General features: G+C 38.9%; 1 protein-coding gene across 3 annotated transcripts in view; it reads left to right on the top strand.

Annotated features, from left to right (window-relative positions):
• LOC117423027 (zinc transporter ZIP11-like) overlaps positions 1 to 12955 on the top strand; it is a 138750-nt gene that overhangs the window by 65471 nt on the left and 60324 nt on the right. For all 3 annotated transcript variants that reach the window (XM_058989842.1, XM_034038371.3, XM_034038370.3), the window contains exon 7: positions 7717 to 7884. In XM_058989842.1, the coding sequence (XP_058845825.1) occupies positions 7717 to 7884 (168 nt within the window). The remainder of the gene's footprint in view (positions 1 to 7716; positions 7885 to 12955) is intronic.

Genomic DNA, 12955 nt, shown 5'->3' with positions numbered 1-12955 from the left:
TGCTGTTTCAATATTTGTTCATTCATGGCTGTTTGCTTGAAGAGTATTTGTTCTGTATTTACCCAGATTGGCTCTCTTGTTGTACAGGTGGTTTGTAACAGAGGTTCTAGCCTGTGGTGTCCCAGATGTGAGTGAGCTAAGCAATATAGCAGTTATTCAATCTATAAACATACTGCACGGCCCTTTAAATGTGCTTCTTTCTAACTTTAGTATCTCCTCGCTCCTTCCCTGATCATGTTCTTTGTTGAAGGAATTCTCTTATTCTGGTATTGCCCACACAAGGAAGCCTCTGGTGCTGCACACAATGCCAGGTTGAAAGAGGAATCAAAAGTTTGCTTGCCTGGACGGTGGCCTAGATTTTGCATCTTGCTCAGTGACTAGCAGGCATCATTAACAAGCTGCTGTGCCACTCAGGTGGACAGACCCAGGGGACTGTCCTTTATTTTCATCTTAAATTATTTTACCTGGACAGTCGGGACTGAGAATAAAAAAGCTCATTTTAGAACTTTAACATACACCTCCTTCTCCTACTCATTCTCTCATATGTCAAATCAATTCCAGTCCACAGTGCAGTGAACTCACTCAGTGATTTTGGTCTATTGCGAAGCGATAGAGGCCCATTGGAACATGGCAGCTTTGGGGGGGGGGGGGGGTTCTGTCCACCTAGCTGGCTGCGGAATACAAGGGTGTATTGGCAGGCACAAGTCATAAGGGAGTCAACTGTCCCAGCAAATCTTCTCTTACACCTAGAGTAGGGAACCATTCCTGCTGTTTCCTAAAGCAGAATGCACACAACACTTCTAAGTGCTCTCAGATTGCATTGGGAGCATTTCAAGAGGCGTTGCTTTCTAATTTACTTCCGTCACGGAAGCCGCTAGACTAGACTCCCACCCCAAGGAAGGTGCCATCCCGGGATTATGTTGAAACTCGAAGAAGCCACTAGCCGAATTGTTTGTTACTCGTTTCTCATAATATCCTGGCTGATATGTAGCAAACGGGTTGCCTCTTTGCTGCAGATTGAGAGACCTATTCAAACTAAATGGTTATGGATGGCATGTGTTAAAAGACTAAGATACTTGCATGCACTGAGATTCTGGTGCCCATAATCTCAATAGTGCAGAACCCTATTTTCAAGATTTCAGTGCTGCAATTATTTAAACCCTGCTCATTAAAATAACTTACCACCCAGAGGCAAACAAGGCCTGCTAATTAATTATAACAGCACCCCAGTCTAGTAATACTGTATCTAATTTGACTATGGAAATTAATGCTGCCTTAATAACCAGCACAGAATGGAAGTGGCATCTTGAATTATACACTACAGAGACCACATCACATTAATACTGTTCACAAATAACAATGTCTGGATTGATTAGAGAAAAATGAAAATGATAATTGAAAAGGAAGGAGCCATTTTCTTTCCCCGACAGCGAATGCTTTAGCTCTGAGAGTGCTTGGGAGGCTGTTCATCTTCCAGACACATCTCAAGTGACAATAAGAGTGTTTACTTTCTTTTAATCCACACACTGTACAGTGTTCGTATTATGTGGAGCTTTTGACTGCATCTGTCATTGACTGGAAACATGATGTTTGTCTAAAAACATTACAGACTTAGGATTTTCTGTGTTTATGTTCGTCACACCAATTAATTTACACAGAACAGCCTCGTCTTTTTTTTTTTTTTTTTTTTAAATTTAGTCGTTGCCAATTAGTTTTTATTATTTTCTCCCCAATTTGAAATGCCCAATTATTTTTTAGGCTCAGCTCACCGCTACCACCTCTGCGCTGAAGCATGTGCCGTCAGTCGCCCGCTTCTTTACACTCTGCAGACTCACTGTGCAGCCGCCTCAGAGCTACAACGTCGGAGGACAACGCAGCTCTGGGCAGCTTACAGGCAAGCCCGCAGTCGCCCGGCCAGACTACAGGGGTCGCTGGCACACGGTGAGCCGAGGACACCCTGGCCGACCTAACCCTCCCTCCCCCCGGACGACGCTCGGCCAATTGAGCGCCGCCCCCTGGAGCTCCCATCCACGGTCGGCTGTGGAATAGCCTGGACTCGAACCGGCGACGTCCAGGCTATAGAGCGCATCCTGCACTCTAGCGAGTGCTTTTACTGGATGCGCCACTCGGGAGCCCCTCAGCCTCGTCTTTAAACGTGTCCCTGTTAATGTGTGTAGAGGTCAGGATATAGAAAAGTTGGCACCCCTGATGAAAAGTAGAAGCTGTATTCTCTTACCAGCTAGCTAGTCATGGGCATGCGAATGCTGGATTTGATTTGTTGACCTCTTTGCCATAGAATTTTAGTATAAGATGTGATTCCTGCTTTCCTGACTCCCAGAACACCTCTTTGTAGTGCTGCAGGAAGCTCAAAATGGTCTCGTGAAATGAAATCATTTAAGAGAAAATGTCTGCTGTCTGATGTTTCCAGGTTTGTCCATCATGGCTGTATATTTTGGTCTTGCAGAGTCTTTCCAATCCGGTCTGCAATTTACATTTGAAATTCGTTTTTTTTTTGTGTGTGTGTGTGTGTGTGTGAATTTAATCTAAATAAAACTAAAAAGGCTGATCCTGGTTTTATTGTGTGAATTTAATGCTCATGAAATGGCACCCAGAAATGCTGTTCCGTGTTGTGTGACATTCCCGCAGAACTGTGCTAAAATATACCTTGATAATGAGCTGAACAGTCAAACCAAACCATGAAACAGTCCTTTGAAGTAAAACAGAGGGCACTGGGTTTTAGAAAAGTTGTGGGTGATGCTAAAAGTGGTAATGGATTCTGAGAAAAGTAATTCCTATAACAGACATGTTCCAAAGTATCCACTTATTAGATGACCAATCTTTACACAGTCTATTTCTGTCTGCTCTCTGCGATTTATTGAGTCATCATCCCAGCGTGGCAGCACTGTTCACAGTGGGGCTGGCAGCAGCAGCTATCAGCAAGACAGAAATGTTACGGCTGCCAATCTTGGCGCTCCGCTCCGGACCTTATTGACTTGGCAGGGAGATCGATGCAGAGTGGCGCTGTTTTACTGTGCACCCCAGCTCGGGGAGTCAGGGGGTTGGGGAAGGGGGGGTGGTAAGAACTGATATAAACTGATATCAAACTTTCTCAGCATTGCATTGAAAGAAGAAGAACTTCATTTTCAGTTAGATGGCTAGTTCACAAAATTCAACTTTTTGCTGCAAAACAACCATTAGTTTGCCTTATAAACCTTGCTGGTGTTCTTAACTTGATAACAATTGTGTCGATGTGGATCTGAATGTGATACAATTATCAGGGCTTATCAATTAGTCCATCATGCTATGATCCCCAAAACCGGAGTTTACTCTTCCCCTTACAAGTCTATACTGTATACTGAAAAAAACAGGTTTATGTGTAATATCATGTGTGTAGTCTTAAGCATGGGGACCATAGTAGCACAATTTAACAGAAGGATGTAGAAGGATGAGTCTGCGTAAAAGTATCTGTCTAAGGCATCACAATCTCCTGCAGTATATATATGTACACTATGAGACAGAAGTGTGAATTCCTGTATGTGTGTGACTTGCAGCCTTCTGTCCCATCTGATGTTACTCCAGAAACTTGTACTGTTCCTACCCATTGCAAAATGTGTTTCTACAAACCCCACTGTAAAGTCATTATAGCACAGATCATTTCTTTGCATTCCGAGATGATGACCCTGGAGCCCTCTCCTGATTTGGCATGGCATGGCATGGCATGACCCCATTGAAAAGTGACCAGCTTCTCTGTGCAGTATGAGTGGAGAGTAATATGGGGACCTGTATTCGTGAGGAAATAAAGAAAAGGGTAGGTTTGCCTTTGTAAGCTCCTTTTAAGATTTTAAACACTTCAGTCTAGTCCTGCAAATTGTTCTTTGTTCCAAGCTAAATAGAGTTAGCTATAAGCCCTGAGGTTCATCTGGTTGCTCTTCACTGCTCTGTCTAAGGTCACAGTGTCCTTTTTGTATTGCAGGGACTAGAACTGAACACAGTATTCTCAGAGTGCTCTCACCAGGGCGTTATATATTGTTGGCTAAATGTAGTTGTGTACAGTGTATTTAAATACCTTTTATAAGAACACTGTGATGCAATCTTATTTAAAACCTTAATCTGTAATTGCATGGGGAGGCCATGGTAATCGGGTGTGGGTATTGTTAGGTTAAGTCAGCCAGGACTGGGAAGGGAGAGATGCAGTTAGCCAACGAATAAGTGGATGGGTTAATAGAACTGTTTGATTATCATGAATGACACAGGTACTTAGGTGCAGTGTGAGGTAATTGTTACTGCCTGTCAGCTAGGCTTGTAGACATTAAGCCATTAAATACAGACTAGAATTGTGTAGGTTCACCTCAAATTAAAAAATGCATTGTGTAAAGCACTTTGACTTCAAAGCAAAAGCATTTGATGGCCACCTCTCTGCGCTGCATTGTGAGAATAATAAAAATGTAACAACGCTGCATTTAAATGTGTTTGTTCAATCTTTTGTCAAAAAAATGACAGAAAATATAATATGCCTCCATTTATCAGGCCCACTTCAGTTTCTCAGAAATTGTTTTGTTTATTTAAAAAAAAAAATGTGCACAAGTTATACTAATGGAAAATAACCCTTAACATCTTTGTTGACTTTATATGACAACTTACTTTGTTGCCTGGTAGCAGCAGTAATGACAGCCTTTACCAGCCTACAAATCCACCTGCAGTTATGACCTGGCAGCACTTAACAGCTGGTTGAGAAGGGAGGGTGGTGTTAATAACTGCTAAAGTGCTTCACATTGGTGTTTCTTGTCAATCTATTAATTCTATTTAACTACAGATAAAAGAGATACAATACATTAGTTTCCCAATACTTTGCAGGGTGCTTTCTAGAAGAGCACATCTTTCTTTAAAGGTATTCAGCATGTTTGTTGCTATGGTGATGTGCATGCATTTGTATCAGAAGTGCTTTTTGTACTTTACGTCACATTGCAAGGTTAGGACTGCTATGCAATATTGGTTGCTGCTGATACCGCATTGCTGCATCTGTGAGGATGCCAGGTGTTGGGTCTCTTTACACAGTTTGAGGTTTCAAGAAAGCTATTATGACTTCATGTCTACAGCTTGCAGAAAGACACTTGATTATTTTATTTATTGTTGGCTTATTTAATTTTACTCATAAGTCATCGTTTTTTCATTTCATCTCTATGGGGTACTATGAGTCACCCAGCTACGACATTATAAAGTATATCATGAATAGGAAACTACACATGGTACAAATATACCTGCAGTGACTGAAGGGGTTATGATATACAGTAATCCCGCTTGTCATACCACCCTCCCTACTTGGTAGTCCACAACCCCCACATTTATAGGCTGTCTCTCTGGGATGCTCAGGTTGGGATGAGGGTCTTTACAAGCATATTGAAAAAACATACATTGTATTGCATGTTGACACTTTTAAATGCAGTTTCAATGTTTTCCAATGGAGGGAAGGCAAATCATTTTGTCATTTTATCAGCTCACATCAACAGTAGGTGCTCCCACCATATTTGTTTATTTATTTTACATTTTATTAGCTGTAAAAGCCATTTGAGCTTCAGACAGCTCGTTTATAAAGGTGTCGCAGGAGGAAGGCAGGAGAAAGTTAGTTACACACAAGCATACAGTAAGCACGCAGTTTCACAATTCCTGTATTGTATTAATTTCACGTCACATACAATCAAAAGGCTGGTTCAAACTATCAAACAACAGTCTATTAAAATGAGAAAGTGGCACTGTGGATCTGAGTTCTATCCATAGCTTATTCCAGTCTGAGGGGTAGCAAAAGCCAAAGCTTTCCTTCCAATAGTACTTCTCACTGTTGGTATGTTGAAATATTTAGTACCACTGACATTGCTTAAGAAATAAACAATTAATACTCTGTATCCTCATAACTGTTTAATTGCAAACACGCCATGTGCCATGTGAAGGCTATGTTGTCATGTCTCACTGTGATAAACCCAAAGCTGCCAGCAGTGACATCAGAAGGTGGGCTGCAGAGCCTGTTCTCTCTGAGCACACTACACTGTGTGTAGAATAAAGGACATCTCTGACAGCGACCCACCCAAGAGCAGTCAGTATGGGTTTTTCCTGTTAAAAAAAAAATAATAATACAAATTATAGTAGGGTCAAGTGGGTGGTGTTATCCAAAGAAATATTTTCACTTCTGTCGCACAGCCTGGTGTGCTCAATCATCTTCCAAAAAGGACATCTGGCTAATAGTTTTCCATATGGCTAAAAATTCTGCCTTTTTTTTTTTTTTTTTTTTTAATGGTTTCTAGTGGAATATATTTTATGGCTCCATTTTGATGGGGCTATTCTGCCATTTGGTAACATCTGCTGGAGTGAAAAAAGGTTGCGTCTTTCATTGTCAAACTAAACATTTCCCACTGGTACAGTAGAATTATTTATATTGGAACACTACTGTACCAGTAGAATATGATTTAGCCACACAGAAGGGTTACAAACATCATGGTATGGTAAGAGAATGATGAGGGAAAATAAAACAACAAAACAATTGCATTTCAAGCTGTTTGCTATTTGAAGTCGTAACAGAAATATCTAAGAACAGCAACAGTAGAGGCATATTTGATTATTCTGGAATGGAGAAACTCACAGTAATAACTGCCGGGATTTGAAAACTGTATTTCAAGTGCTGCTTGAAAATCGACATTATAATACAATTTGAGCACACCATTGATGCATTGATTAAGTGTAATTCAGTGAGACTGATCAAACTTCCTTTGCTTTTTTATTATTTTAAAATATGTTTTTAATTGTCATTAAAACATTAATATATATATCATTATTTCTTAGCAGACTTACAATTGTTACAAGATATCACATTATTTCACATTATACATCATACAGATATCACATTATTTTTTTACATACAGTTACCCATTTATACAGTTGGGTTTTTACTGGAGCAATCTAGGTAAAGTACCTTGCTCAAGGGTACAGCAGCAGTGTCCCCCACCTGGGATTGAACCCACAAACCTCCGGTCAAGAGTCCAGAGCCCTAACCACTTCTCCACACTGCTATAATGTATTTGGCAGACACCTTTATCAATAACATCATTTAAGGTTTGATTTTTTAATAAACTCCTATAAAGTCAACTCTGCATCCCTTTGAAGTGATAATTATAAGTTCTGACTGATGAACCCATGTACTGAAAATAAATAAACAGAAAAAACAGCACCCGGAATGGGAATCAATTATCCTCTTGCTGTGCTGTGACTCCCTTCCAAGGTTACAATGTGCTGATAGAGGACACTTACAATAGTAGGATCTATTGGAACAGAAAATACTTCAGTTGTTTCCTCAGGGTTCACAGGGTATTGTATAGAATTGCCATGCATTTATTCCTCTGTAGTGTTCTGTGTACTTTTTTTGTTTTTCAAGTCAGCTCCTGCCATGGGTTGTAACATTTGGACTGTAGAATGTCTCCACTGTTTTGTTGGCACTGGGTGGTTCTGTAAGCCCTATCGAAAAGATTGTCTAGTTACTTTTGTTGAACTTTTCTGTCTTTCAGGAAACTTTTGCAAAACTGGTTTGTTTTGGGTATTTTAATCAGTTTTCTGCTTACTTACAAAATATGGGGTATTAAAAATATTTTCCCTGGGATAGTATCAATTCCAATAGAGTATTTAAGGCACTTTATTATTTTTTCTAATGTGTCGTTTCCCCTCCTCTTTTAGATAAAGTAGAGAATGGGGACGTGTACCAGAGAAGGAAAGGCCCTCTTACCAGCCCTGTGGAAGACCAGGGCCTATCCCCCAATTCCAGAGACCTGCCAGAGAGAGCAAGAAGCAGCTGGCATCGCATTGTGCTCCTGATCCTCGCCATCACGATTCACAACATCCCAGGTAAGAGTCAGTCTTCAGAATGCACTGGTTCCCAATGGGAAGAGGGTTTGGGATATAGATGATTATTGCAAGGCAAGAGATGACTCTTATTTAACACATCTGTGCTTTACTTAGTCCGGTAATCAATAGGCAATCTGTGGGACTAATGTGGCTCTCATCAACCTTGAATGTCCACATAGCTGACCCACAATTATTATTATTAACAGACTGTTAAATATTATCCGAAGATTCTGATAAACAAGCCTATGCCTAGTAATGTCATTTGCTTTGCTTTATTTGTGGGTTAATTATGATCCCTAATTGTATTTAAGATAATTAGTCTGACGTTTGATTATTTAGTTTACATCAAATAAATACATACTGTTCAATAAGATTTCTAAAATGCAATACGGGTTCCTCTGGCAATTGATCATGTTCAGTGCAACCCCCTGCACCACTACCAGTTACTACTTTTTTTTTTTTTGGTACTATTTCTTCAAAATATAAACCCCTTGGTGAGTCTTTTGAAAGTCTTTCTGTAGTAAGAATGGTGTTTTATAAAGAGAGAGGTCCCTAATGTTTCTTTTAAAGCAGTTGAAAGAACTTGAGCACAATGTCCAAGCACACAGTATACATTCAGTATAGAGTATTCATATATAAAGCACTCTTTGTCAGTGCAGTAATTTTTCAACAGCTAGTTAATCTCTTACGAAACTACATTTAAATAAAAGATGCCAGGTTCATTAGCTGCAGTATCAAAGCCACATTTTGCTAGACATACAGTCAAGGCCAAATATTTGCTTTAAATGGGCTTTTAATTTATTTCTGAAATGCGTAAATAGAATTTACAGCTGAGATTAAAGGCAGTGTGCCTTTTCGATTTATCCAGAACCAAGCAGCGGAAAAAAATTGGATAGTTTTATAATAATAGAGAACTGTTTATAATCAGAAAACCAAGTTGAAACTTGGTCAAAAGCGAAGGGAAAAGCAATAAATTAATATTTTAAAATACATTTTACTGCTTGATGCAAAGTCTTAATATGTGGTAATGGCTTTTTTTTCTGTTGACTAAACCAAGTTCTCGTACTATTTTGAAGATTTGATTGATGTATTGTGTGCAAAGCTGTGTTTCCTGAACTCCATTTCAATATCTTAGTATTTTATGACAGTACCAGCATGGTTATCTCCTGAGGAGCTGCTAACCAAAGTAATCTTTTGAAAGAGTGAAGGCAGAAGGAGGGTTTGCTCCTTCTTTGACATCTCATTTAAATATCCCAGCCCTGCCTTGACGTTGATGTCATTTAATTGGTCAGAGGGGATGGAAATGCAATGATCCCATCCAATCTGTAAGATTATCTTGTAAACCTTTTCACTTTCTAGCAGCCTTGCCGTGCTTCTCTTCGCTGGGATTTAAAAATGCCACTATAAATGGAAAATAACTTTTGCTTAAGTTGCTAACTTTGACGAGACTTTTGCCTTTTGAGTATGTATTATTATTGGTTGACTTTATGTGTGGTTTAGAGCGAGCACAAGGTACAGTACACCCTCGCTATAACAAACCTGTTGGGTCCAAGCCTTTTGTTTGTTATATCGAGGGATGTGTTTTAGCGAAAGGACAGTCCAAAGGAATGATAAACTGTTGGAGTAAGTTAATGAGGGGAGATTGTTAATAAAATAATTACATGTACCTGTTCATCTCATGTATGCAGTATCCTGACTGCTTTATCCTATTTGTATGCAGTATTCAGCCTTTGCTTTATCCTATTTGAATTAAAACTCAGTACAAAAAGCTGAACTTTTATTCAAAATCAATCTGACATGAAAAGTGTGACATGAAACGTTCATCAGAGCCTCAATTTTTTTTTTTTTTTTTTTTTTTTCTTTAATCAATTTTGCTTTGCCGCATGGTTACTGAACAAGCCAAAAAATAAAGAGTGCTTTTTGACAACCTATATTCACGACAGAGATTTACCTGCGTTACTCCTTTTTTCAAACAATCAATATAGTTTCCAGCTTTGTTGCAACATACAATGATTTTTGTTTCGGAGGCATAGTTACACAGCGCATGCTTTTTATTAAGACAAAAGAGTTGACTTCACTGCGGAGGTGGCATCCTGTGCGTACAGACCGGGATGTTGACAGTGTGTGTTTATATTATCTTTTTTTTTAAAACATTTTTGGGGGTCCAGGGGCCAGGTTCGTTATAGCCGAAGGTGCGTTATAATGAAGAGCGTTATAGTGAGGATGTACTGTATTAACCAAGCTACAAACACTAGTAGTTCAAAATATGATATCCATTTTAGCAATTTAGGGTTATTACTGTCAATTATAGAAATATTGTTGTGATTTACATTCCAATTTTCTTAATGACATTTTTAAAGATAATTAATTAATTTATAAAAACCTTAATCTATGCTACTGCTCATTTGACCATACCACTTAATTAATGTGAAACTTAATTAATATTTAACGTAGTGCTGGCACAAATATACAAACGAATATTTTTTGACATGTATTCGGATACAAAAATCAGATGTTCGTATTTGCTAGAAATTACAAAAATACCTTGCACTTATTTACCGCCTCACCAGAAGTTATGCGACAGTCCCCCCCCGTCCCCCCCGTCCCCCCCGTCCCCCCCCCCCCCCCCCCCGAGTAGTTTCTGTCTTTTTGTTTTCAACCCTCCTTAAACTTGTTGAACATACTTAGTGTAATGGTTTAATTCTCCCCTATCCAGAGAGACTCAGGATTCAGGTTGATTATCAGCTCTAGATATTTTAATCAATACAGAGGAAGAGTCTAGAAAAGACTCAACACAAATGGAGTTACAATAGATATTTGTACAGGATTTTTACAAGCTTGAAGATAGGGTGTGTCTGGTGCATTTTACAGCTGTGCTACCAGAAAGTTCAGTAAGACAATAAGATTGTAGCCCAGGATAAGATCAAAACAGAGTCATTGTTATCAGAGGTGATGGCCTAAGGGTGGGGTGTAATGTTATTCAGAAGATTGAGGCTTAACTGTTACCCTTAGCTGAAGCAAGACAATAATTTTAAAAGGAGTATGGTCGATTTTCCATTACAGAATTTATTAAGAGAAACCAACAGAAACACTCAAAGCCTTCTAGGACTACTGACTGAATACATCTGTATTTCTTTTTTCTTTATTACTGTAACCAGAATGTAATTGGAATCAACAGGGAAAGTAAAATGCAATCAGCCCTAACTTACTCACCCAAATTGGTGTTGGCTCAAATGATTGTAAATGCACATTCCCTTTTGCAAGTTACTAAAGAAGTCATTTTGAAAACGACTAAACAGATTTGCTCTAAGGTGTGTTGTGTTCCAGAGTCTAAGAGTGGAAGCACGTTCCTGATGCTTATTAGTAGCTATTGATAATCATTGTTAAACTTGGTAACGTCTAACGGTGCCTGGTTCATAGCTTGTCCACAGCTGTGACTAGAGGTTTAAGGACAACATGGCAATCGAACACAGTGATCGAGCAATGTTACCCCTATTATATGGATTTCAGAACAAAATGTTATTGTGACTATTTGTAATCCAAGCGTAATGCGCTGCCTGTGTGTGATAACTTTAAAAAAAAAAAAAAAAAAAAGGATGTTTTGATGTTATATTCGTATAAAGGTCACTATAGATACCGAAGCCACAGTGAGCTGTGTGCTTCTCAAGCATTTCTTTAAATCAATACGATACAAAAGCCCTAAGGCCAGTCTCTGTATACTTCTTATTAATATCTGGACTGCGGAATTTAAGCTTTATTTTATTTTTACATACAAAGGAATAAGTGACTTGAAACAGATCTAACCTGGTTTTAGTAGGTTGCCAGTAGCAAACACCTGCTTGTGCATTTGATTGCACCATTTTAAAATAGTTAATGTCCAGCCCTTTTAGAAAAGTACATTTTTACACTAATCACTAGAAACAGGTTTGCATTTTTAAAAGAGCAATGGCAGTTTGAGTTTTTCATCTCCAATACCTGAACTGCAGCTGTAACCTGAGAGGTATTAATCTCTCAACTCCTCTAGTGTTCACTGGTCTTCAGTATACTAGGTAACAAACAACTATTGGCTAATGGTCCAGAAAACCAACAGAAACATTCTTCATGTCATCCTGGGCAGATTAGCCTGACATTGACTCGTATACCACACTTCCCAAGGTAATTGTACCTTTTCCAGTCATTGTTTATCAGAAAGATTATTTCCTTTCCCACAGAGTGCTACCGTTCTGCTTTTTCTCTGTGACATGACCTAAACAGAACATGACCAGGACGTTAGTTGCTGAATTCTGTAACTTAAACAAAATTGACAGCACTTAAATAATTTTCAGGTTTGATGGCGACATTCATTTAGAATATACCTGTGTTAAACAGAGGGCTTCTCAGTTTTCGGGGGTTGCAGTAGCTATGTCTGAAAGTTGTATTGATTATCTCCAAAGAGCAGAGAATTAATACTTTTAATGTACACTAGATGTTTGATTGAATGTACCTCTGGTTAAGGCTAAAGTGCTAAATCTAAAGTATGTCATATATTTCACAAAAACATATTCATTATAAATCAGGACAGGGCATTCTTACATGATCCATCCTGTTTAGATATCTTGGTAATAGTCACAAACACAAAAGAACATTTAGGATTGCCTGTGCTGTGGAGTTCCAGAGCTTTGCTTCATCATAATATCCTGTATACAGAGGCTATTATACATATTTATTAGACGCTGAATTTGTTTACAGCAGGGGTGGTGTTTGACACCTCCATATTCTGCATCCCTTCTATCTATTTATATTCCAATTGTCTTTTGTCTTCGTGCCCCCCCTTCCCACACACATTTCATTTCTCTGCTTATTCCAGCACCGCATCTTGTGATAATGGCAAAATGAAAAGTGACAAGGGAGAGTGGGTGGCAGCTGTGCTGAAGGTCACAATGGACTCATTTGGGAATTCAAGAGCACTTTTTATCTGTCCTGTAAATACAAGATGACGATCGGAGCATTTAGATTGGAAATTAACCTGTTACCTCCCAGCGTTCCTTAATATGTTGCATTTTAATCCTCCGTGTCAGTCTTCTGGCTTTCC

The sequence above is a fragment of the Acipenser ruthenus genome, chromosome 17 (genome assembly GCF_902713425.1).
Source record: "Acipenser ruthenus chromosome 17, fAciRut3.2 maternal haplotype, whole genome shotgun sequence".
Lineage (NCBI taxonomy): Eukaryota > Metazoa > Chordata > Actinopteri > Acipenseriformes > Acipenseridae > Acipenser > Acipenser ruthenus.
The sequence above is the reverse complement of the archived record's forward strand: the minus strand, read 5'-3'. Positions and strand labels throughout refer to the sequence as shown.